At 46.8% G+C, this 25805-nt stretch overlaps 1 protein-coding gene across 3 annotated transcripts; it reads left to right on the top strand.

The window, feature by feature from the left end:
* On the top strand, positions 1-25163 carry FBXL18 (F-box and leucine rich repeat protein 18). Of its 3 annotated transcripts, none has more exons than XM_075768122.1 (6): positions 1-563; positions 1800-2000; positions 2894-4434; positions 7281-7499; positions 15348-15426; positions 19193-19297. In XM_075768122.1, the coding sequence occupies exons 1-5, from the start codon at positions 207-209 to the stop codon at positions 15418-15420; spliced, it is 2391 nt and encodes a 796-aa protein (XP_075624237.1). In that variant the 5' UTR covers positions 1-206; the 3' UTR covers positions 15421-15426; positions 19193-19297. The 3 variants fall into 3 exon arrangements, with proteins under 3 accessions (XP_075624237.1, XP_075624238.1, XP_075624236.1); XM_075768123.1 differs by lacking the exon at positions 19193-19297 and adding an exon at positions 16410-19173; XM_075768121.1 differs by lacking the exon at positions 15348-15426 and having other exon boundaries at positions 19193-25163.
* The last annotated feature ends 642 nt before the right edge of the window (positions 25164-25805 follow it).

Here is a 25805-nt window from a genome sequence, read left to right on the forward strand (position 1 = left end):
GCTCAGTGTGAGTCAGCTGCCGGAGTGGCTGAGAGCCCCTGGCTGGGAGCTGCCGAGGGCGGAGGAGGCTGAGCGGATGCTCGCCTGGCTCCTGCTGTCCCTGACGCCTCAGCACTGGTCGCCTTGGGGGCAGAGGCGATGAAGCCAGGCTGCTTCCCGCTGAACAACTCGGATTTCGCCTCCGCGGAGAGCTGCTGCCCCTCAAGATGAAGGGGCTCTCAGAGACAGCCGGACTGCGAGGGGACGGCTCATATGCGGCCCAACATGGACCCGCCACTCCCATCATGGCGGCGCCGCTCTCAAGATGGCGCCGAACAACGGCTGGCGCCGGACGACGGGCCACGCTCAAGATGGAGGCGCGGGACGGCCGAGGGGGCGGCGGGGGTGTGGCGAGCCGCGGAAGTGGGGTCATGGCAGCGCCGGAAGAACCGTGCGGCGGCCGGGCCGGCGAGGAGCCAGGCTGGGACGCGGCCGGTTTGAGCGGTGCCTGGGGGAGGTGGCGGCGGTGGCGGTGGCGGTGGCGGTGGGACCGCACGGCCGCCGCCATGTTGCGCAGTGGAGAGGTGAGCCGGGGCGGGGGGGGGGCGCTTTTCTCGCCCTCCACCCCGGCCTCTCGGAGGGCCGTTAACCGGGGCTGTAGCGGGGCTTGTCCTCCGCCGTCGTCTCTCTGGACTGGGGTTGGGGTGAGCTGGGCCCCTCAGGGATGGGGGTCAGGCGAGAGGGGCTAGAGCCGGCCCCGGGGGCGGTGAGGGGGCTCAAATGGCAGCGGCGAGGCCGGGAGGTGCCGGCGGCCCCTCTCCCCGTGGGGCTCGGCCCGGGCTGCCCCGCGGCGCGGGGAGGCCCCGGGAGCCGTTTCCTGAGGCGGGCCCGCCGCCGTCTAACGGCTGGGTACGGGCGCCGAAATTGCTTCTCTTTGGGGTGCCTCTGGGAGAGTTTTACAGGGGCTGTGAGGTGGGACCGGCTCCCCCCATCCCTTTAGGGAGTACCATGACATTAATGCCAGTTTGAGCTTTATTAAAGGTGGTGCTAAAGTCCCAGCCGTCCCCTGAAACTGGCATCGTGGTGGTGGGGTGGGCTGGGGGCCGTGTCAGGTCCCTGCACCACACAAAGCTCTGTGCACCCTGTCACCTTCTCATCAGGTGGTCTGGGTGGGTTTGGGGTGCGATTGCTGGGGTGCCTCTTGTCACGCTGGTGTCAAGGGAAGGGAGCGTGGGGTGGAGGAGCAAAGGGGTTCTCGTGTCCCCTTTGGAGCCCAGCTGTTGGACCTGTGGTTTCACATGGTTCAGGTGTAAGCATGTTGCAGAAGAGCTAGGGGTGACCTGATGCTGGACTGCAGTTTTGTTTGTGTGTGTGTGTGTATATATATATATATATATATATGCATGCTTATATAACTCTTAATGTTATCAAAATGGATGGCACTTAGAGGAACGCTGTAGAAAGAGTCTGCTGCGTTATGTTTAGAAAGAATCAGAGATGGTCACTTTTCCAATTGCAAAGTGGCAAAAGTGGAATGAATGTAAATGGGTTTTTTTCTCATTTTAAAGTAGCCAACAGTGAAAGAGTGAAGGCACTGTGGCTTTGTGTGAAGCTTTGCACTACCTCCATGTTGTCTTCTAAGGGAGAGCTTTTGGTTTCTTTATGCAGATGGAAGTACTTAAAGATTCAAGCATTTCTGTTTGGTCTCACTTTATAAATCCTTATGAGACTCAGGGTATCTGTTTTCTCACAAGCTTTGCTAAAGTTTCTGAGCTAGTAGGTTTTCTTTTTTCTTTTTTATTTTTTTTTCTTCCCCCCAGGAGATCGTAAGTAGGGAGAGCGAGGAGGAAAGTAATGGCGTCAACTTGATGGAGTTCTCAGATGAGATCCTCTTGCACATCCTCAGCTACGTCCCTTGCACAGACCTTGTCCTGAATGTCAGGAGAACTTGCAGGAAACTTGCAACGCTTTGCCTTGACAAGAGTCTGACACACACAGTTTTACTTCAGAAAGACTATAAGGTGGGGAGAGTAGCTTGCTTCTTCTGTTAGCTATGAAGACAAATCTGACTTCTGAAAAAATGCCAAGAAGTAGAACTTTCCAATGTGTCTGCATAAATGAACTGCTCTTGAACTCTGAAATCAAATAAACAATAAACTGTTTTATAAAAGCATTTGTTTTCCAGAATGCTTTGTTAGAACAGCTCTGTGCTCCCTTAGTTATATAAAATACTGTCAGTGAAAACTATCTTCTCTGGATTTCTGGAAGCTAAAATGAAAGTAAATGTGACTTTCCCTGTGTAGCTGTGGTTGTGTAAAGTTACCGTTTTCTCAAAATACATTTTCCATGTTGTGCAAAAAAATCTCATGCATATTGCTGTCAGGCATGCAGTCAGCTAAGCCAGAAACTGTATATGTGTTAGAACAAAAATAAAGCTTGGGAATGAAGGGTGATACGTTTTATGAGGACTGTATCATGAAGTGCAGGCAAGGGGAAGCCTCTCTTACTCATTTCCAAAAGAGGAAACTGGGCAAAGGAGAATGGAAACATTCTTCTTTCAATTTGAGTTTCTGTAGATAGCTAGTTCTGCCAAAACAGCTTTGCTGTTAGAAAATGGAGATGGCCCTCCATTCCACTGCCAGTTGCTGAACAGATTTGGCCTTGCAGTCAGTAATGCAGGACTGCACAGACTAAGAAGCTAAAGGAAGTGTAATCTTAAGAGTCCAAAGCATGGCAGACTAAGCCAGCTACCAGCAGTATAATAATTCTTAAGACTGTGCTAGCATACCAAAACCTTTGGATGAGCCACATAATCTAGGTGCTAACCACTCTTATCCCCATCTTCAGATGGGAAACTGAGTCAGTACACACCATTGCTGTATATCTCATTGAATGTGGTTTTGTTTGAGTACAGGTAAACAAAGACAAAGTGAAGCAACTGATGAGGGATATCGGAAAAGAGATTTACCAGCTGAACATGGCTGGGTGCTATTGGCTGCCCAGCTCCACTATTGATCACGTAACACGATGCAAGAACCTGGTAAAACTGAACTTGTCTGGGTGCCACGTCACCTCTCTCCGTCTCTCAAAGATGCTGTCCACGCTCCAGCACCTGCGCTCCCTGGCAATAGATGTAAATCCGGGTTTCGATGCCAGTCAGCTAAGCAGTGAGTGTAAAGCCACTCTTAGCCGTGTCTCGGAACTGAAGCAAACCCTTTACACGCCGTCATATGGTGTTGTTCCGTGCTGCACTAGCCTTGAGAAACTGCTGCTTTATTTTGAGATCCTTGATCGCTCACGAGAAGGTTTTATGCTCTCTGGGCAGCTAATGGTAGGTGAGAGCAATGTGCCCCATTACCAGAACCTCCGCATCTTCTATGCCAGGCTGGCTCCTGGCTACGTTAATCAGGAGGTGGTGAGGCTGTACTTGGCGGTGCTAAGTGATCGGACACCTGAGAACCTTCACGCCTTCCTTATTTCTGCCCCCGGTAGCTTTGCAGAGACGGGAGCCACTAAAAACCTCCTGGACTCTATGGCTCGAAATGTACGTCTGGATGCTTTACAACTGCCCAAAGCCTGGATTAATGGCTCTGGGCTCCTGCAACACTTGAAGTTCAAAAACCCTTTCTACTTCAGCTTTAGCCGATGCACCTTATCTGGTGGTCACCTGATCCAGAGGGTTATTAATGGTGGGAAGGATCTTAAAAGCTTGACCAGTTTGAATCTCAGTGGCTGCGTTCACTGTCTGGCTCCGGAGTCCTTGTTTCGAAAAGCGGAAGATGACATTGACAGTAGCATTCTGGAAAGCCTGGTAGTGTCTTGCTGCAACCTGAGACACCTCAACCTCTCTGCAGCTCACCATCACAGCTCAGAAAGCATAGGGAATCACTTGTGCCAGCTTCTGTCCAGGCTAAAGCACCTGCTCTCATTAGCACTACCGGTTTGCTCTATCACAGATGTTGCTGCAAACGTGGAAAAGCCTCCTGTGGCCTCTAATTTGGTGCCCCAAACACTTGGAAGGAAAGTGCGGATTGGGATACAGACATATCCGAGGAACTTAGCAGACCAGGCAAATCAGAAGATAGAATCTTCGGTATTCTGGGCTCTGATGGGAAGCCTCCGATTTTTGGAAACCTTGGAAATAATTGGGTCCAGTTTTTCCTCTGCCATGCCCCGCAATGAGCCAGCAATTCGGAACTCGTTGCCTCCTTGTGTCCGGGCACAAAGCGTGGGGGATTCAGAGGTGGCTGCCATTAGCCAATTGACTTACTTACAGAGCCTGACCTTAGCACAACTGCCAAATATTCTTACTGGCTCTGGGCTTATTAACATTGGATTACAGTGCCAGCATTTGCGGACTCTTTCGTTGGCCAACCTGGGCATGATGGGGAAAATGGTCTATATGTCTGCTCTCATGGACATGCTGAAACACTGCAGGTGTTTGAGAGATCTCAGGTGAGGGGCTGCCACTGAACATCTCTGTCTTGTTTGTGGATCTCCAGAAATGTAATGCATGGTTTATTGTGGTTAGCGTTAAGACTGTGAGTGTTCCTCTTCTGGTCAAAAGTAGCTGCAATGGCTTGCAAACTGGGTATTTTCCTTCCTGACTTGTGGAGAACGGGAAGGCATCACGTGCTGTCCTTGAGGGCTCAGGATGTGCCCTTTAACCAGGGTTCTAAGAGCAAAAAGTCTCTATCCTGCAACTGTCTTCCTTTTAGATAAGGAAGAGTGGATGCTGCGTATTTGGGAGCTAGCAGCCTGTCAGGGCTAGCTTGAATACTACATGCTTTTGCTGACTTTTTGGCTTTATGTACACATACATCTTTTAAATTTCAAGGACGGAAGGAAGGGACTTCTACAATGTCTAGATAATGTAGAGTTCTCCTCAGGTTTCCCAATGAGATATTTTTCTGCCTTTGGTTTGTATTAAAATCTTGCCTCTTTTTTTTTTTTTTTTCCTTTTTTTTTCTTTTTTTTTTTTTCTTGATAGGATGTTGAAAGCATTCCTAATTTAGAGTTTGTCCTGTTGATGTTCCTGTCTTGAAACATCTAGGACCTGATCCTAAAGGGTGCATAAAGTTGATTCACGGTAGTCAAAATGTGCTTATGAAAGCAAAGGGCGCAAACTGTGACTGTTTCCTTGCACCAGTCCGTATGAACACAAATGTTATTACTTGAAAGATCCTCTTTTTATTTTTCCTTACTTTTCTCCCTAAATCAGCTTCTGTTGGTGAAACTGCTAGACCTGTCAGTCCCGTTGTCATCATCTGTTCACAAAACGGGTCTGAAAGGCCTGCCAGTAGTCACAGCAAGGTCACTCCTGTGATCACAAAGACTGTTAGCGTAACTAAAATTATTGCTTATCAGCTGAGACTGGTGTTTGTGTGCATTTTCCTGATCCACTGCAATAGTGAAGGGAGCCAGGGTGGCTAAAACACCTCAGGAGGGTTTTGATTTTCCACCACTTCCCATTTATAACAGGCAAGGAGTGTGTTGGTCTCTCATCCAAGGTATGACAGCTGTTGGAAATTCAGTTGCTTAATGGCTTGAGTCAGGTGAATGTATCTTTAAGCTTCAGGAGACTGAATAGCCATGGAAGAAGGGAGATGTGGGGAAGGAGGTTTGGGTGTGCAGTGGTGTTTCACTCAGTCTGGGCCCGGTAGTTTCCAGAGACTTTGAAATGGAGGTCAAGAGTGATAAAAATGGGAGGCAGTGTAGAGCCTTGAATAAAGGACGAACAAGGGTGTCTCCTTGTAACAGCCAGGCATTCCAATGTAAGCCATCACTCTTCTTTCTTGAGTAAAGTCTAAGGGTTTATAGAGGTTTAAGAGGATTTTAATGTTTAGCGCTTCTTCCTGATTATGTAGTTTCCTTTTCATTTGACTAGTTCTCTGCTGCTTCTACCCTTTTTTCCCCTCCCCATTTTCTAGGCTGAGAAACTAGTTGAAGGGGATATTCCAGAGCAACATTGTCATCTAGCGAGCGAAAGGCAGTATTGCAACTATGGCTGTTGTGTCACAGAGATTAACCTAGAAACCTACTGTGAGGTTGCAGGGGCTTCTGTGCTTTTTCCTAAACTTATAATGGACCAATAACGCTGTTGAAAAGTTGGATAGGCTTCCCGTTTCCTTAATATTAATTTTAAGCTATTACCCAAAGTGCTTCTGGGCTGTTAGGATCTCTTCAGGCAATGCTACCTGACCAGCAGTCACAGGCTGAGACTCTAAAACAGAATTTGTCAATTAACAGGATTAAGTTGCTGAGATACCCCGTGTACTACAAAAGCCTACGCAGAGATTATCCAGATCAGGTTGGGACTGACAGCTTGTTACCACCTAATGGATTAACCTTCTTGGAGCTCTTGGCCTTGCTGACCCAATGACTGGGATTCCCAAGTGCTCTGAGGCCCTGTAGTAAATCTGCACTAAGCAGATGTACTCTTCTGGTGACACTGGCCCCTGCAGGCTGGTTTCTGTGAGGGAGTCATCCAGTTACGCTACTAGTTAAAACATGGACCCCTTGTTGGTCAAGTATGGCTTCACTATGTCATTTTGTTGTCCTACTCTGGGCTGTGATGTAAGATTGTGGATAGCCATGATAGAAAATCCTGTCTGTCTTCTCTGGGCCAAGGTAAAGGTTGGATTGATGATGGTTTTTCTTCCTGTGGGAGAGCAGTAGCCTTGTTCCTTTGCTATCCTCTGACCAGGGAGGGCTGGTTGTGGTCACTCTGGCTCAGAGGCCCAAGTTCTGCATCACCATGTGTGCATTGTGAATTTTTCATGCCTGCTTCTCCCTAGGCAGTAAACTGAAGATGACCGGTTTGATCAGTGTTTGGTGCACTGGAGCAGTAAGTCCCTAAATCCCCATCACCTGCTCGGTGGATGTCGGGTAGCAAAAGCCAGGCTGTGCTTGTCGTAAGACTAGAATGGATCTGCTGGTCAGATCTAAGGCCCATCTTACCCAACGTGCTTTGTGGAAAACTTGCAAAACCACGGTTACTCCCTGCAGGCACTGGAATTCTGCAGTTCAGGGCATTTCTGCCTATTTGTGTCCTTGTCCTTTAGCACACACCGCTCAAGAGTAACCAGCAAGCAAGAGGTCTGAGCTTGCAGCGTTGCGTTTGTTGTGCCATACCACTGGCACAAGCAGGTAGAAGGTTATCACGTGTGTAAGTGAAACAGGCGGTGGGGGACACTGGTTGCTCCGTTTGCCAGCCCCCCATGAATGTGCCATCTTCCCTCTTGTCTGAAAGCGGCCCAAGCATGAATTGCCCATTGACTTGTTTTTGTTTATTCTTGCAGGCTGGAACAGCCGTACTTCTGTGCGGGTGCCCAGTTCTTCCAGGCACTGAGTCATTGCTCCTCTCTCCAGCGGCTTTGCATCGTCTCCCGGAGTGGGACTCTGCAGTCTGACGCAGTGATGTCATTCATGGCCAACTGCCTTGAGGTCATCATGTGCCACATGTTTATGGGAGAATCTCTTACTGTTTGCAAAAATCTCCAGCAATCTATTGTCCGGAGGTGAGTGCGGAAAGGGGTTGATGTGGGATTTCTGGAGCTGTTGAAGATTCATCTCCATTTCCTTGCTTGCCAAGGTTTATATGGCTTGGAGCACTTGTTCCAAGAAGCTAATAGGTACTGTGTAACCACTTGGCACATGAACTAGCCTCTTATTTTAATAAGAGTGAATCAGTGAAATATTTGAAGGTATTATATGAATTTTTGATTCCATTCCCACCCATGTTCTCTGCAGTTCCGTTGGCTGAGTTGTAGTTCTGGATGTAAAGCTCCATCATAAATCAAACGACACTTTTCGTGTAAACAAAACATCTGCCGACATTTTAAGTACTGAGAGATTTGACCTTGAAGCTTTCCTCCTTTCCCACAAGTGACTAAGATAATTCTCTGTGCTCTAATCAGTTGTAAATGTCACTTACTGATAATCCCCTGGCAGCGCAATTCAAAGCCTTTAAAGGGTTGTTGTGAAGGGTTTTTCTTCGGGGGAGGTGCGCGGAGGGGGGGGGGAGAATTGGTACAAACTGCCTTTGCACGTTTGGCAGTTCTTAAATGCATTTTGCTTGGCCCCTTGCAGTGTTCTGAGGCTCACGTGGTGGGAAACGTTTGTGTGTGAGCCGTGAACTGCATTTGAAAAGAGAGCTTTTAATTACGCTTGGCATTTTGAAATCTTCTAATAGTGGCAGTCATCTTACAAAATATTTCCCATGCAACAGACTTTCCATTATTTTTTTTTTTTCTATAAGGCTTTTTCTCCGCCTTCAGTCTGTTTTCTTTGTCACCTACTGTTGCTTTGCCCTGTTAAGCTCTAATAAAAATTTCAAATCACACGGCATTATTACTGCATCCTAAAGGGTGCTCCTCCCCCCCAGCCTTTCTCCAGCTTCGTACTGACTTATTACACTTGGCTTGTTTCCGCGGATCAAATCCAGAAGAGCCTATGACTATATTAGCTACCTACCAAACTGCACACGAGATTGTTTGTTACAGCCTCTCAAAGGCTCTGTGTCCTTCTGGGATAGTGATTGTTGGAACATCTAAGCAAATTCCTTGTGATGTGACAAGGATTCTTTGAATTTGTTTTTCACAGGGCTTGATATCTGTAAAAACATTTCTCGGTGGATTTCAGTATTGCCTTGGGGTTCCTTAGAAAGAAACAAGAATCTGCAGTTCCCGTTTCTTATTTTGCCCTCCCCTCTGAGATTCTGTTGCAGCACTGGCCAAAATTTCAATGTCCGCTTACTGAGCAGAAATATGCTGTTCTGCAGTCTTTTCTCCCTCTTTTTCTCTGTCATGGACAGATTCTCACTATGTTCTGTACCTCTTAATAATTTAAACCCTGGGAACTTTCCAAAGAGCAGCTGATGCCTTGTGGAAATGTTAAAAACTATTTTTATATTTAGCAACAGTTCTGGCTGTCATACTATATTTCTTCTTTTCTATTTTATTAATAGAGACGTTTGTATGAAAATAGGATTTTTGAAGTGTGGGGTTTTGTTTTGTTTTTTCCTGAAGAGAGCATCTGCTCCCACTGCAAATTCTACACCTGAAGTCATAATCCTCTGTGACACTGTAATTGGTGGCTCTGGAAATGATTTTGATGTCACGTAAGATTATGACTTCAGGAGGAGGATAAGCAGTGGGAGCAGATGCTCTCCTAAGCAACAAAGATCCCGTTCTCATGCAACTGTCTCTAGTAATAAAATGGAAGGAACAAAATACAGAAAATGATGTGTAAGCTAAGCCTGGAGTCTTCCACGAGCCATCAGTGAGTCTTTAACGACGTGACTTTTCCAGGGATCCCATTTTCATCCTTGCACAAATGTGCCTTCAGATGAGGTCAGGAATTGACTTTCTCTTGACTGCGTTTTGTCTGCTACTCCAAGGGCAAAGAGACGTAAAATCCGTGTATGAGCTAGTTCATGGTTTAAACCTGTGGATGAGGCTCTAATTCACACAGCGTAGCTTCCTCTAAAAAATATGTTGCTAGTGTCTCTTTAATCGAAGTTTTAAATTGGAAGAGCACATTGGGCAGCAAGTTTGAAGTTCTATATCCTTGTGCCAGAGTGAAATAAGGTGATTTATCCCTTTTCTTTTTTTGTTTGTGGGGTTTTTTTATTTTTGTTTGTTTTTGTTTGGAATGTGCAGATACTGTGTGTGCGGGGAAAACATGGAGAGTGGGTGGGAAGGAGGAGGCAAGAGCAGGGAAGGCAAGGCTGTGAGTCTGTCTTTGCTCCCTTTCTTCAGCTGGGGGAACTGATCCATATTCCTTGGGTCCTATTAAGGGTTAGAGTTTCTGTTTTAGGGCTTGGAGATAGTCTTGTCCAGCTGAGAGCAGCGAAGTTATTGCTGTTTTTGAACAGGGAGATGGGGCCAAAGTGACTCCTGTTCTTACAATGCCTCTAAAACCAGAAGAAATACGAGCAGGAACTGGAAAGGCCTAGAGCTGGGCACGCACCAGTAGTTTGCTGCAGGTGGTAGAGCTGGCAGGGCTTGAAAATGCAATGTAGTGCAGGGCAATCCTTTTTCAGATGTGGATACATAGGAGAGTTCAGATGGCAAAAGAAGCTGGGATCGATTTGGGGAGAACAGACTGGTTTCAACTGCTGAGTTGTACTGGAAGATGGTGTATATACAGGGTGTGGGTATTGAATCTCGTATGTCACACCGATGCCTTAAAGCCTGAACTGATTCTCAAACTCTTCTCTCTGACTGTAAAATAAGGATATTGTTATGTATTTCTGTTCTACTGGCTCAAAAAAAGAGTTGTTCTCATGTCTGTTAGTCTTGTGACAGCTCTGACCAAGCCCTGTGGTGTCCAGCTTTCTTGTGGACAGTTTTCTGGTTGAAGTTTGCTGCTATTTGGGACAGATTGGTTTATGTATTTAAGTCATTAAAAGCCTCTGATTCAGTTCTGCCTCTTTTGCAATGAAACACAGTAAGCATAACAGCACTCATCTGGAGCCCTCATCAGCAAACAAGAGGCTTGCAAGGGCAAGGTCTCCTCTGAGCTTTAGAAAAGACTGTTTCCCTCTGGGCAGATAAATCATTGCAGTGTTTTTCTTTATTCTTTTTTCTTCTGTGTGAATGGGAGGGGTATTCTCCTTTATGGTTAGGGAGATACTCTGTGCACATAAGAGGGGCCTAGTGGTTAGAGTGGGAGATGTGGCTTGAGTGATCCATATCGACTTCCCTGATCTTCCTCAGATTTCACATGTGAGTGGTCTAGTTTCAGTTTCTCTGTAAAATCACTTTTTTTTCCTATCACATGGTACTCAGCTGCTGCCACACTTCAGATAGTAGCGGATCTAGCTAACACAAGGTTTTCCCTTTTATGCTTAGACCCTAACTTTGCCAAAGTGCTTAGCTCCAAGCATGTGTTGTCTTTGTTTAAATAACTCTTCTGTTAAAACCACTGCAGCGGTAATTTCAGAAACAGTAAACCACCGCAATTCAGGGACCCATGGTTGCAGGTTCCAAGTGTGACCCCAGACCTGTTGCTGTGCAAAGAGGCTTCTTTGCAGACAAAGGAGATTTGCTTCTCCCTTTTGGGCTGGATTGCAGTGCTGGGATTCTTTCTAAATGCTTGCAAAAAGCCAGTGTGTCCAAAGCCCGGTTTGAGGGGACGCAGTGTGCTTCGAACAGCTTTCCCCAAAGGTTTTCACAGTTACTTTGTGAAATAGTCAGTAGATGGAGCTGTGACCTATGGAAGGTGTCCCACTGCTTACTGATGTGTTGCATGCTAAATAATCATATATATACGCCTGTATTTCTCTGCCCCAGAAATCTTGCAGCCAAGGAATTTGGATGACTTCAGGGTTGCACAGCTACGTTGTGTGGTTAGTGGGCACTTCACAAATGTGCAGGCTAAGTTGCTTTCCTTGCGAAGCTTACCAGCAGAAAACAGGGGATGGGAAATGCTTTGGCAAATATCCCCTTGGCCTCAAGGACAGATTTTATTTTCCAGTGTGTTCCTTTAGAATTTTGTCGGTTTTAGCTTAAGTGTTTAGATAGCTCCTCTCATTGTAATGATTTCAAGGACTCTACAACACCAGACAATACAAGCCTGTGAAAAGTCCTTGAAAAAACACCTTGGAAGAGATCAAGAAAGCAGCAGTAAAAAAAAAAAAACAAACCCAAAACCAAAGCAAACAAAAATCTCTGAGAGCATGATGTCATTAGGGATTCTTCATACATAAGAGGGAAGTGTCAAGGCATAGAGGTGAGTTGTGATTTACAGAAATGCAATCTAAATTAAGCCTTGGTAGAGAGCGTGGTCAGGAAGCAAAAGAGTGTGGTGCAGCTGAAGTGTGTTTTGGGGAGGTGGATGGGTTACAACTGCTTACTTCTCCCAAAAGCGTTGTTGTCATCTCCTGGGATCTGATAGCTGCTGGGGCTAGCGGGGGTCCTGGTGTAGCATCCCCCAAGAGCTGCAGGGTGGGGAGTGGGGGGCTGGCAGTCCTAGCTCAAGCTATCTGGCCCTGTTCCCCTAGCCACTCTGGCTACCTTGCTCCAGCAAATGGCTTTGCAAAGAGAGTGTGCAACTCAAGTGACTGTAAGGGTTAACCAGTGCTGGGAAGTGCAGAGAATTTTACTGGTTTTGGACAATCTGGGGATCCAAGACCCAGAGAAAGGGAAACACTAACTTAACCTTCCTTCTGCCTGTGTCAGGTATGAGCACTGCTTAGTTTGAAGTGACTTTCACAATAGGACTCCTGCCACTTTCCAGGAACAGCTATTTCAGTCTGAATTAGATCTTACTGTTCAAGCTTTGTAGCATTACCTAAATTTTCCCTTGCTTGTTATTGTCCTTTTTTAACATGAAACTCTTGGCTGGATCTTACCTTTTCTTAAACTGCTGATGCCAGTGGTCCTGTGTGGCTGTGAGAGCTATGGTGCTTGCTGAAGGGATGAAGCACCCTCCTGGGATTCAGTTGCAGAAATAGGGCTTCCAGGTGGGAGCATGGGGGTGAAATGGAGTATTTAGAAAGTGCTGAGTGAGCCAGTCCCTCTCCTGGTATTTAGCACAGGACTGAACTATCACAAATGAATTTTTGTTCACCTCAGCACTAAGCGTTCCACCACTCCCTTGTTTCTATTGCCCTGGATATCCCTGCAGTATTCCTCGTGCCTGGATTCTCCTTGTGGGCTCAGCGTCAGAAAAGCCCTTTTGGGTAATCCTTTTCACTGTTAGATTGGGTGGGAGGGGGCTGCTGGGGCAGTAAGCGAGTGCAAGATCATCTTTGAATTCTGCAGAGTCCTCCAGCATCCCTCCTGCGCTGCCCATCTCACTGGTGCAATTGTATTGACGCTGCAAAAAGCCAGTATTACCACCCAGGGCTTATTTGAGATTTTCAAGCTGGTTTTGCATCCCTTCCCCACCTTCTCTTCCTTCTGACCTTGAAAAAGTCCCTCTCAGTACACCGCTGGCTTTCCTGGATCCCAGAGCCAGCACGGTAGCTGCCAGTCCCACTCCGCTAGCCTAAGCATGTTGTGGGCTCGGGCCCTGCCTCTGATTGCAGAAGACTTAATGTATCGCTAGGCTGGTGTAGTGAATCATTAGCATCCTGTTCCAGCTTTCATTGTCTGTTTCATTTCCTGCTCTTAGAAACCCCTGAATCATTCTGTCACAGACTGAATAACAAACTGCATCCTTGTCAGCTTGCGTTACCCAAGAATTCGTTGGCGGGCTTGGCGAAGGCTGATTGTGCTTGAGGTGTGGCCCAGACACCTTTGCTTCTACCAGAGATGTTCTTTATGGGTGGGTTCAAATACTTTACAAGCCAGCACGGTTTGTGGGACCATCCCCAATTTGGCATATTAATGTATCTTCTTTTGGGGATACTACCATACCCTTTTCTTAAATGCATTCCTGTGGTTGACCCAAATGGCTTGTTCTAACTGCTAGCTCATGTGTTTTGAAGGGAATTCAGTCCTGAAACCCTCCTTAGTGCGTAGATTGGTTTGTGCATGAAATAGGTTTCAAGGAGTGTCCTCCTCCCTCTCTTGGCTGAGAAAAAATATTGGAATAGTACTGTCGTGCTTTCTCTTCATGAGGGTGTAAAAGGCTGAACGGAAGCATTAACTGCAGCTTTAAAGCATTTCCATAGTAAAATAAATCTAATTGAGCAGTTATTGCAGTAGCTTTTTAATTTGTGGAAGAGATTAGGAAATAACTTTCAGCTTGCTCTGGCAGAGCACTCCCCTAGGACATGTCCTGGGCGCTCTGGCATTGCTCTTTGGGTTCTTATTCCCTCCCCCTCTAATTGTCCGGTCACATTTGACTGATGCAGAGTTCAGCTGGCAAAATAATGTAAGAACCTCAATCTGCAAGCATGTTTGGTATAAACCTCAGCTTAAAGGAGCAGCAGTGCAGTGTCATTCATGCCTTACAGAGAGAAACCACAGTACGGAGATGTAATTTGCCTATACTCGGGATGAGTCTGATGTGTTTTGCTCCTTCCCCATGTCACGATGCAGTGACAGAGGATGCTGCATGGAAGGTAATGGGAGGGTCGGCAGTGTTGTGTGCGAATGACTTCCAGAGTCCCATCTGCACCCCTTGGTCTCAGGTCGGAGGATGTAGTGATGGGGCTTAAGGCGAGGTGAAATTGCAGGCCTCAGGAGAATGCTGGTTTGTCCGTGTAGACATGAGGGGATGGAAGACACCCTTCAAGGAAAACACTTCATGGAGGAAATATCTCATTGTGTGGAGTTAAGAGCAACCTGAGGAATCACAACAGCTTTCCTAGGGAACTTTTGAAGGCTGTTTCTGAGATGAGAAGATGAAGTCTGCTTGGCTTGTACTCTGGCAGGGTTGGGAGTGAGAATGGCACTAGGCAATGGATTTGCTTTAGTATCAGTGTGTGGCGGCTTTGGACCCCCCCCTTGAGAGGCTCCTGGGGCATGAGTGGGGGGCAAGAGTCCTCCCTGCTCATGGAGGAAGGGGCCTGGCGGAATCCCACCCACAGTTTCTTCGGCATGGCTGGAAGAAGCTCTGGAGAAGCTTCATTTTTATGTTCCTGGCGGTCACTGTAAAGAAGGAGAGCTTTTGCAGTTCCCTGGTACTGAGTTCAGGGCACGGCCAGTGGAACAAATTTTAAGTGTATGTCTGATCTTCCTGAAAAGATGAGAACAGTGTGTGTATGTATGTTGGGTCATGCCACTTGTCAGCTGCTCCAGCTTGTCCTGGCACTTCCTTCATTCTACCGTGCCATGCTTCAGGGATGGGAGTTTCCAGCCTGGCTCAGGTACATTGGCTGAAGCTTTCAAGACAGATGTCACATTTGAACTTTCAGATGTGAGCAAATCTTCCAGCGAAAACAAACTTATGCTGTGCCTGGCAGAGGATTAACAGGGTTTTTGTGCATGTGGGTCAAAGAACTGCGTACATGGCAAAAAGTGAGTCGGTCTGAATTCTCTTCTCTTGGAAGACTTGCTCCTCTCCAGAAACAGCTCAGCAGTCCATGGGGGAAGTCTAAATGGAGGGGGGAGAAGGTGCGTGACTGCAGCAGAGATTGGTTTACATTTGTGGGAGTCCTGCTAACCTGAGTCCGTGTCTGCTCTGTCCCCACTGTGCTCTGTTCCCCCAAATCAAGCTTCTCCTGGTTTTCTTCCTTAATTTCCTTCTGTAGAGCCTCTTTTCACATAAACTCATCTCAGTTTGTAGACTTAAAAAACCTGGCCTTGATCCACTCCTGATACACCATATTTCCTCATTTTATCTGGTGTATGCTGCTTTTGTTGCCAGTGCTTAATTATACCACCTTGTGTACCCTTATTCCTGCTTGCCAGCTTTTGTGAAGTGGGATGTGCTGAAACATCTGAATTTGGTGTAGGGCTTTTTTTTTTTAGGTTTCCCTGGAAATCTCAAGGGGAAATACATTCTTCAGTCTCAAATACTGCCTTATCCTTTCCTTACAAGTAAGAGAAGGTAAGTTTGAGCAGCACCTAAAGCAGCAGAGGCATCATCTTCTGGGGTCTGTGGTGCAGAGAGTTACAGTGGGGCATCATCCATCGTTAGAGGCTGGCTGGTGAGATTCTCCTGCAGCTTTGGGCTGCCCTTTAGCTCTATCAGCAGGTGGAGTCCTGGGGACTCGCTGGCCTCTCTAGAGAGGTATGTCTGAAAACACACTGAGAGTGTTTACCAGGAGATAACTGCATTCCAGGGAGTGAGTCTTTTGTCTTGGTAAAATCGAGGAAATCTGATCAAAGTGCGGCCTTGCTTTTAGACTTTTTCCTCTTTCTTTTTGACTTTGTCCCTGACCTACATATTGGATCCTGCCACACTGTTTGGAAGTAATTGAGACTGTAGTGTTAGGCTATTTACCAAGCTGTTCACTTGAAAATAACCTTACTGTGTCCAGTCCACACCTGTTCTGGGATAATTTTGGAGGCAAATAGCAGATCACCATTAACCCTTTCAGCCACCCGCAGCCTGTTCAAGATCTAACTTTAGAGCAAGGTTATACCTCTGCTGACGCCAGGAGGAATTTGTGACACAGCGTGTGCTTCACTCTCCATTTCCCAGCTCCATGGATGATTCCAGCCAGCTGCTGAAGCCAGGCCTGGTATGTGTCCACATCCAAATGAGGACACTTCAGAGACCTCCTTGTAAAAGTTCCCGCTGGGTGGTTGTTGATTTGGTGTTGAGTCTGCTGGACCAGAGGCTATGCTGGAAAAAATGTGTGTTGGGGGTATTTTCTTTGTTATCCCAGTAGTTGTTTCTGATTAAAGGATCTGTTTTGAAGGGGCTGCTAGTCAGTTGCCTAGAAAACTTGCTTTCATTTAATTAATCATGATGAGTTTAGTCTGGAGGTTTTGTAGGAGAGAGCAAGGAAGCATATCCTTGGCTTCTTTCCCTTGGAAAAAAAGCAGGGTTTCATGTCTGAAAATGCAGCTCTTTTGTCTCCCCAGGTCGACATCCTCCTCTGTCCTTCGGGTTTTAATTTTACAAGCCATGCACTTGCAGAGGTAGATCCAGTTTGAAGTCCATCCAGGTGTGGAATGAGGAAAGAACCGTCAAGAAGATTACAGGAGCTATTCTGCAACTCATTAACTCAATCTCTTCCCCTTCTTGTTATCTCCTCCCCATGCCTGGGGCCTTTCGAACTAGTGCTCTAAGTGCTTCTCACTTAATCTAGCCCACCTGGACAGGTGTATGAAGAAAGGAATTGCCTTCCAGGGAAGGACTAAAGGAGCATAGATTGCAGAGGGAGTCTGCTTTTGGGAACTGCTAATCCCAGTTTAACATTATGACAGCTGCTCGTTAAAATCAGGGTGTTTTTTAACAGGCAGTTAAAGGAGAGGCTTTGCACGCACATTTAGCTGAGAATAATAGTGAGCCATGTGCATTTGATTTTTTTTTTCTTAAATCACGCAAATTGTACATGGAAAGAATTCTCCGGCGTCAACTTGCTGGGTATGGAATTTACAAGGTTTGCAGTAACGTACAGTTTCCTGTTGAGGGGGAAAGAAAATTACAAAGCTTTCTTTTTTTCTTTTTTTTTTTTAAGATCAAGTTCAAACCTCTCATATAAATCCAGCCTCTTTGGAAGGTACACTTACTATGTTGGGGTTTTTCAGTTGTCTCGGTGGCAGATTGTCATGTAAACTTGTCTAGGTTCTCATTTTTATAGCTACATGTAAAGGCTGCTTATAAACTACAATTTTGTATATGGTGAGAAGGCAGCATGCAGATCTAATTTGAGAGAGTCTGTATACAAAGAAAGAAGCAGAGGTTTCTTTGCCTTGGGGAGATGGCTGTTTCTTTCTAGCTGAACTTCAGTAAACTTGGTCTATTAACATGATTTTCTCTGCAGGACTGTGGTGTTGGATAAGAAACATGAAGAGCTGAGGCAGAGGAGGGACTATCAAAGAGATATTTGCTGTATTTTATGTAATTTCACTGTTGACTTTACCAACTGCCTCCCAGATCAGCAATGATTTGCTGATTGATTTCTTTTGGGCAGTGCTGGGAAGTAAGAAACTGCTCAGCTCCTACACAAGCCCCCAGATCCACTCAAGGAGTGGTGTCCTTTTCTGCCAGCCCTTAGGCGTGAGGCATGAAGAGCAGGTCTGCGATGCAGAAAGATATAAAATTGCCCCAGGTAGTTTTGTCACTGGAAATCCTTACTCCTGCAGCTACTCAGGTCCAGGCAAATTAATTTAACCCACCAGGACTGAACAACTAGCCTTGGAATGGGAGTTTCTCTGCTACATTTTTGGCAGCCCTACTCCAAATCACTTATGGATGGGAACATCCTTTCTGTTGCCCTGGGAGATGCCAGATTCTCGTGGCCTTTTCTACAGCTACCTGGGATTTTCACGTGTGTTTCCAGCAGCCAAATCTCCAGCCATTCCCTCTGTTTTAGACTAATTTGGCTGTTTCAGAACTAGAGACGAGCTGGGAATTTTCTGGACACACATCTATGTAAGGTTTGTTGAGCAATGAACTTCTCTTTTGACCCAGTACAACTTGGTTCAGCCTGAAGGGACTGATGCTGCCAGTTTGACTCTGCGTCCTTTAGAGTGATAATGAACTGTCACACGGTTCGGAGGAAGCGTCTTGGTGGCATGGGGCTAATAGTCACAAGTCTTTTAATCTTCAGGGTGTAACTCTTAAGCTGTAGCATAACTTCCCTTTACCTCCCAGCTTTAAAAGACTGAACTCTTGTTATGCTACACTGAGTAATACTATTTCTCTTCCCCCACATTCTCTTACTCACCAGGTTGCTATCATGTAGAGTACTTGCTGATGGGGACTTGGACTCTTTTTGTATGGCTCTTTTTACATTATAAAATGGCTTTAAGTTTTGCTGTTCTCTTCCTCTGCTCTGTAGTCACAACCCAGCTGCTCCCCTCTCATGTTGTCCTATCAGGCCTCTCGTTTGCAAAGTCTGGGATGTGGGCTGGAAGGCAGATCCAGTGGTGTGATGTTGGTGGGAAGAGCTGGGAGGGCAGGAGGAGAAAGCAGAGGGGACCGAAAAACTGAGGCTGTAGATTCAGAAACTGATACCCAAAATTCAAGTGGCAAGCAGGGATACTTGTGTGTGTTTCTGTCAGGGTGAATTCCTGTGGTGCCAAGACAGGTTTTCCATAACTTGGATTAAAAAGAAGGTTGCAGTGTGTGTGTGTGTGTGCACACTTAAATGCTTATCTGCAAATCTGAGCTTTCTAAACTTTCTTGTGCTCTAATTGCAGAGTGTAGACTCTGCAGGCAGAACAACCCAGCCTGAAGTGATAATACCGGGCTCAGCCCTGAGGGAATGCCTGGCAATGCTCTGGCCTGATTTTCTTAATGGCTCTGCAACTTGCTGCTCGTTGTTGTAGGTGGCTTAAATTATCTCTGAGCACCTTGCCCAGCTTGGGCAGAGCTCTTAGGATCTCTGGTCCTCTAAGAATACCTGTATGTTGTGATTTTATTTTTTTAAAAAAACCTTATTCCTCCCTCCCCATCTTAGGCTGAATTTGGGCTTGTGTCAGCTCAATAGACTCACTGAAAAGGGGCGCAAGCCCAGCCTATGCTCCCCGCTGGCATGCAGGAGAGTGGGAGACCTTGACATCCAGCTGCCCCTCCTGCCTCCTCTGAACAACCCTTCCCTGCCCTCACTGCCACATGATCTATATCCATGCAATCCCTTTCTCGTGCACCGGAGAATTCGTATTTCTCCTCAGCTAATAACCTATGTCTGATTTAGTTTCCAGGCGGACCGCCCTGCATTAAATGTTGTCATTTTCCCTCTGCTTCATGAAGACTTGACAGAGGTCATCAGAGATGTCCCCATGCGGCACTTGGATGAAATTACCCTGTTTAAAAGCAGAGTGGCCGAGGAACCTCCCAATTTGTGGTGGTGACTGTCACACATGGAAAGGACGGTCAGTGTGAACACATGAAATAGCTTCTTTTTGGCCTGGATTTCCCATCTTCAGCTCCTGGCCACCTCACTGGATTCTGTACAATCACTTTAAATAGGTGCAATTGCAAAATAAAAAAAGCTGGTTCTTTGCAGTGAGGAAACATCTATTGGATATTGCTTGCATCTGAAAATCCTGTCTCAAAGGCTTCTGGAATCTGATGAGTATTTCCTTGCGGTTAATATGAATTGCTTTGTTATTTTACTGAAGTTAAAGGTGTAAGAAACTGACCTAATGATGCTCTTTCCCCTGTGTCGCCTGGTGTATTTCCTAAGGGCCCCTGTGTACTTTGGCAGTGTGCTTTGTGATATTGGTGGAAATCATTCTTTGCTTCGGTATTTTTGACAAAGTAGAAAGCCTAAGCCAGCTAAGAGGCACAAAAATGTGTTGCTCTGTTGAAGTGCATCACATCTTTTCTATGTTACAAATACACATTTGTAGTCACACACATGCAATCACAGCTACTTAAAGGTTTGTTTTTTGATTGAGAAGTACCACAAGGACTCTTTTTTTTAAAATTATTTTTGAATAACAAATTAAGGTCATTAGCACCTCAACCACGGTATGTTCTTGCCGATGCTGTTTCCATCGGTCTGGTGGAAGAAGTTCTCAGCTCTTTTGGAAAACCTTGTCCTAGGGTAGATGGTGCCTACACTGAATAAGTTGAGGCTCAGATCTGATTTAAATGCATTCTGTCTTGCAGTGTAGATGGGAATGTAGTGTTCCAGTTCTGTCCTTAGATCCCATGCCTTGAGCTTATGCTAATTTTAGAGATGTTATGAAGTATTTTCACAGTGTGATTTCAGTCAGCTTCTCTGCTCCACAGAACTTCCTCAGGCATCAGTAGTGGTCTGGATCACTTTCATACTGCCTTATTTACTGAGCACTTTTGAAAGCATCAGACAGCTGTACCAAAAGCAGAGTTATGAATTCCTGGAGCTACGTTTCTGGGTGGCAGTCGGATTTCCCTTCTGCTGGAGTATTTTGTGGTAGCACACCGGGTCTGTCTTCTGCAAGACAGCTATCAACCAGAGCTGTCTGACTTCACCTAAACACTCCCTAATGCGTTGAGCAGTGCTTTTCTGGGGAGGCCCAGTGTTGTCCAAAGATGATGTCCCATCTCCTTGTCAGCATTTTCTACACACGATGCCATCTTCCAAATGCTCTTCCGTGATCAGTGGTTCATAGGAAGCCTGGTCTGATGGGATGGATGTGAGAACAAAATGCATCTCACAGCTTTGGAGGACTTCCCCTCCTTACTTTCCCATCAATCAGGTGTGAACCTGTCTGGAAATCTGTCTTGCTGGTGTAAATCTTGAGTCGGACTGGGGTAACCCTTATGCTCAGATAGATTATGGTGTTAACTAGCAGGTTAATGTTAGACTTCTACTAGCACAAGTCTGTGCATTGCTAAAACTAACCACTGCATGCTTTTGCTATCTGCCCTGAGCTTCTCTCCCTTCCCCGCTCAGGACAAGGTGCCAGCAGCGGTCTCTGGTTGCAGCCAGTAACAAGGTGGTGAGGCCGGCTCATGCTCCTCCGGGAATGGCTGCAGCTGAGCCGCGAGCGCTCCTGAAGTATTTGAGACTCTGCCCTGGGTTAGACACCGTGCGGGTGAGTGCGAGGAGCCGATGCCCTGTTCTTGGCATCCTGCCACTGTTTTCTCTCCTGCTGTCCCGGCGAGGTTGTTCTTTCTACCTCTTGTCATATTGCTTGCCTGTTTGAGTCCCTCTCTCCCTCTCCAACATCTTTCTTCTCTCTTCCTCTTTCAGTTCAGCAAATCAGATGTAATTTTTGGCACTGCCCTGTCCAATTCAATCCACTTCACCTCTGCTTAGTTTTTGTCGGCGTTTCTTTCCTAGAATAAATAGTGAGGGTTAGGCAGGGAGCTGTTTGAAGCCTTAGCAAAGCTGCTTTCTCCTCCTCGTGCCTCTAGCCTCAGGGCAGGGTTGGGGGAAGACTGAGGGCATAGAGCCAGCTCTGATGCTTAATGTTCTGTCCCGTGGAGAGATGCTGACGGAGAGATGCTGACGATTGCTGCATGCTGTAGGAGCAAAGCCGTTCCCACCCTTAGCAGGGATTTCCCCTCCACATACACGCTGTGGCACTGGCAAGAATTTGGCAGAACCACTGGCTCGCCTATACCTGTCCCACTGAAAAACCTGGGCTACAGGACAGTGGTACGCAGAAACCACCTGTAGCTTAATGGTGGTATTAACCCTTTGCTCTTGGGGGTTAGAATAACCTGACGAAACATGCTGTACTTGGACCTTTTGCTTGGCAAAGCGATACCCATCTGCCTCGTGTCTTGCTAGATCGGGGCAGGCAATCAGGCATGTTTTATAACACCATTATTCCGTTGCCTGGAGTATGATGTTTAGACATCTGTATTCACGCAAGCGGATCAGAAGTCCTGATGCGAACACTGCCAGTTATAATCAGGGCTAGGAAAGGTCACCCACAGGTAATAAAGATAGCACCACAAATAGCAATAAAAACCTAAAAACGCCTTCCACCCCCAACACCCCAACTCTGGGCCAATGCTCGGTATCTCTACTAAAAATCCTCTTATGGTGAGTGAGAATTTCCACTGCTGCTGCACTCCAGGCAGGATTCACCAGATGTTAATAATGTGCTTATTTTCTCTAAGTGCTATTTTGGCATCGGTGTTAATTACAATTTATATTCTGCAACATTTACACTGGGAAAAGAACCCACCCTAATAGTCCCCAATTGGCAGAGCTGGGCTATTAAACATAGCACCATATGTTCTGAGCAGAGCAATATATGGGACTCGGAGCCCACTCAGCGCTGAGACTCCGGCGTGCAGCATTAGAGGAGGAGAGGAGAACAGAGAGATGGGTGTTCTGTTCCTAGCTTTTATTTAATATGAGATTCCCCCTCCTTTTCTCTGGTGTCTGTCCCCATTTCTCCAGAAATCTCCCTCCTGCTATCTGTGAGCATCTAATGAGGTGATCTCTGAGCCTGCTGATGCCACTGTCCGTAGTCTAAAATAAATGAATTCAATTACAGAAGGTGCCCTTCTCGCAGGGGCTGCCTCTGCAGGATTCCCAGTCCCTGCTGGCCTGTTTCTTGCCGCGCTTCAAATCAGACCTCCGATCTTTGGGGACCGCAGAAGAAATCTTTGCTTTGACCACCACCAAGGTGTCCGTGCTGCTTTGGGAGAAGGATATTCTGGGACAAGTGCCACTAGTACGTAAAATCATTAGTTGTTTGCTGCTCTGCTAACGTCCAAAGTCTTGTTTAGCAAAGTGACAGTGGTTTTGGTGTGGGGAATTTGGTGGGACTAAGTCATCAGTGTTATGGTAAGTTTCTTAGGACTGTAGGTTAAAGGATTGCTTCCTCAGCCATTTTGCAAAGCTGATTTCATGGTCTCTTTAGAAAATGACAGTGTATCCGCTGCTCAGTTTGGAAAGGGGGCTGTGTGGCAACAGCCTCTCCCTTCAGGAGAGCTTGGATTGTGGTTGCTCATCTGTTGGAGAGGTGGTTCGACAGGAGGAGAGATGGGAGTGAAAGGAGGCAGGGCAGGAGTGCGATGTGGACCTTGAACTGGAAGTCAGACACGCACCGTGAGATTTGGCCTCAGTTTCCCCACTTGTGAAAGGCGAGGAGGGCTCACCTGCCCTGCGCAAGAGAGCTTGGCAGGGGTGCAAAATGCTCTCCCCCCCAGGCAAGGTGGCGCTCCCTTGGGAAGAAAGGACAGGGCTGGAGCTGCTAATGCAGGCTGAGGGTAGCAGAGCAGTGACCCTGCTCGCTTTAATTCGCATGAGTACCTCCTCCTCTGCTGAGGCATGTGAGGCTCCCAGGGGAACAGAGCAGGATCTGTCCCTTCACCTTGCTGATCTTCACTGCACGAAAGTCCTGGGGTGATGCACAGGAACGGGACTGTACGTTGCAAGGTGCTGGGTGCTTTGTCCCAGCAGCCCTTTTTTAGGATGGGGTATCACCCCCCATGGCCACAGAACTGTGGGGCTTCTCCGTTTGTGGAGTTAATCGGTGCAGGCGGGTTGTTTTGTCTGCTTAAGGGAGATGCAGTCCCCCGTTGGCTGGTCCCAGCGGAGAGTGTCCAGCCAGAGCTCCTCGCCCCTGTCTGCAGGGAGACCTGTGCAGCCAGCCACGGGAGCTGTGCCGGGTGTTGCAGAGGCAAACCTCCGTCCATTGCAGCTCTCCTGCCTCTCTGATTAGATGCGCAGGCGGCCGGGGTACTCTAGCAGGAGAATCATTTCCATAGAAACCAATTGGGATGTTGTACGGGGAATAATGATTAATAGTGAAGGGATGTTGCCTCAGGCCCTTTTCATTTTTTAGGGGGCAGCAAGGGACAAACCGGAGCACAGGTGGAGGGACAGGCAGGCTCGAAAACTAATGGAAACCATCCTTTCCATTAATTTCCAGGGCAGCTTCCCCTCTTCTCCTGCCCTGCCCCCCACTGCTGCTTCCCAGCTTTCGTCAAATTTTCAAAATGGCTAACCTGGTTAGAAATAATCATAATAATAAAAAAGGATGGATGGGGTCTGACTACTAACATTGTTGCTGTTAGCAGCAGGATTTCAGCCATAAAACATGAAGCAAGGGAGGCATTGACCTTTCCGCTGTTTGAAATGAATGGATACATCAATATCTATTGTTTTGTGGCATTGACCTCTGACGCTCTCGTTTTGCCCTCCCCTTTCTTTTTTTTTAATTTCCCCCTGACACTCAAGGAAAGGGGTCAGTTTGTACCGTCTATTGATCCCAATCTTACTTGGTGATTGGGAAATAATTAGAATTTTAAAGATCTCTTCTGCACACTGGCGAAATACATACACAGGCGTGCACGCTAAGCCCCTGCTTCCTGCGTTGTGTTCTCCCCCTTTCCTTGCAGAGATTCAAAGCTCTGAGATCTGAAGGAAGACAGATCAATATAGGTTTAATCATGATGGGGTTTTTATTTCAGTTTTTTAAAATGGTAAAGTGTAACGTTTTATGTTAATGTTGTCGGAGTCTGGCTGCCTGGTGCCTTGTTTTATTTATTGTTTTAAGTAGCCCCTTCTTTTGTGAACTTCATCTATGTACAGAGAATGTGAAATCAGGCATTGCTAATTAGCTGTATGACAATTAAGTAATGTAGCACAAAACCATTAGGACACTGGATTTGTTTTTGAAGTTTGTCCTTTGAAGTGGAAGCTGCAACTCCCTGCCCAAGGCTGCTGGGGAAAATGTTTTTCTAGCAAAACTTTCTTTGAAAATAAAATGTCAGTGTAAGAGTCCCTATTTCTGTCGTCTCTGCCTATAAACAGCGGGTAGAAATTGTTTCTCATTGTAAAAACTGCTGGCATTGATAGAAAGGGGAATTCAGAAAAGCATTAAATGGGCAGTTGGTCTCTAAACACCCTCGGTTCTGGTAGAGATGTTACCAAAACTGCTTATTTAGCCTGTTGAAAGAGATCGGTGCTGCCTTGGGAGACAAGGCCCAGGTCACAACCAATGCCCTGGAGATGGCAAAGGGAGGTGGCCCTCAAAACTGCGGGTTCGCCTCTGAGGCCCGAAGTGCCATCAGGATGCGGCACAGCCTGGTCGCAAATACCGACGGGCTCCTCGTTTCGGGCTCCTCCATCTCTGCACTCGTCTGACACTTGTGTTTGCATCTGCCCCTTTGTTCTAGTAGTGAGTCGAATTCTGAATGTGCAACTTTCATGTACGCTGGTGGCATGTAAAACTTCAAATAAAGAGTGAAACTGATTTTGAACCAGGTCTCTCTCGTTGCCTCCTGCCTCTTATTTCCTTTTAAAACCAAAGCCATCCTCCCAGGAGGCATGCTTTGGTGTCGCATTGTAAGTTTAAGTTTAAGCAACGCGAAGCGAGCTGCTGCAGCAAGGTGCGTGGGCAGGGACCTGCCTGGTTGTATCCCCAGTCTGGACTGGGAGCCATGGAAGTGTTGCCTGCTGGGAGTGCTGGGGTGAGCGGTGCTAATGGGGTTTACAGCCCCGTTCCCCCAGGTCTGCAGTTTGCGGATGCTGCTCTGTGCACTGTGGTGCTTGTGGCTGTGGGCTCAGCTGCACGTTAAAGAAGGAGCTACTCTGTGTGTAGGAAGTGCTTTTCCTCTGTGGATTTCTGAGCACTCAACTGCTGAGCCATCTTGCTGTGGGATGAAACAACTGTTATCCCTGGGCTGCAGGTAAGAGAACCAAAGTGACTTGCAAAAGGTCCATCACCCTGAGAAACCCCAGGCTACATCCTACGCCTTGCTCTGACCTCTCCAGCCCTCGGGCAGCAGTCTGGACCTGCACTGCTTCTCTGCATGGAGCCGAGAGCTGAAATCAAGGGTCTGGTTAAATGTGAACTGGTGTGGCCAAAATCCTATTAATGCCACCCCGACTGCATGGATGCAGTGGG

The sequence above is a fragment of the Balearica regulorum genome, chromosome 15 (genome assembly GCF_011004875.1).
Source record: "Balearica regulorum gibbericeps isolate bBalReg1 chromosome 15, bBalReg1.pri, whole genome shotgun sequence".
NCBI lineage: Eukaryota > Metazoa > Chordata > Aves > Gruiformes > Gruidae > Balearica > Balearica regulorum.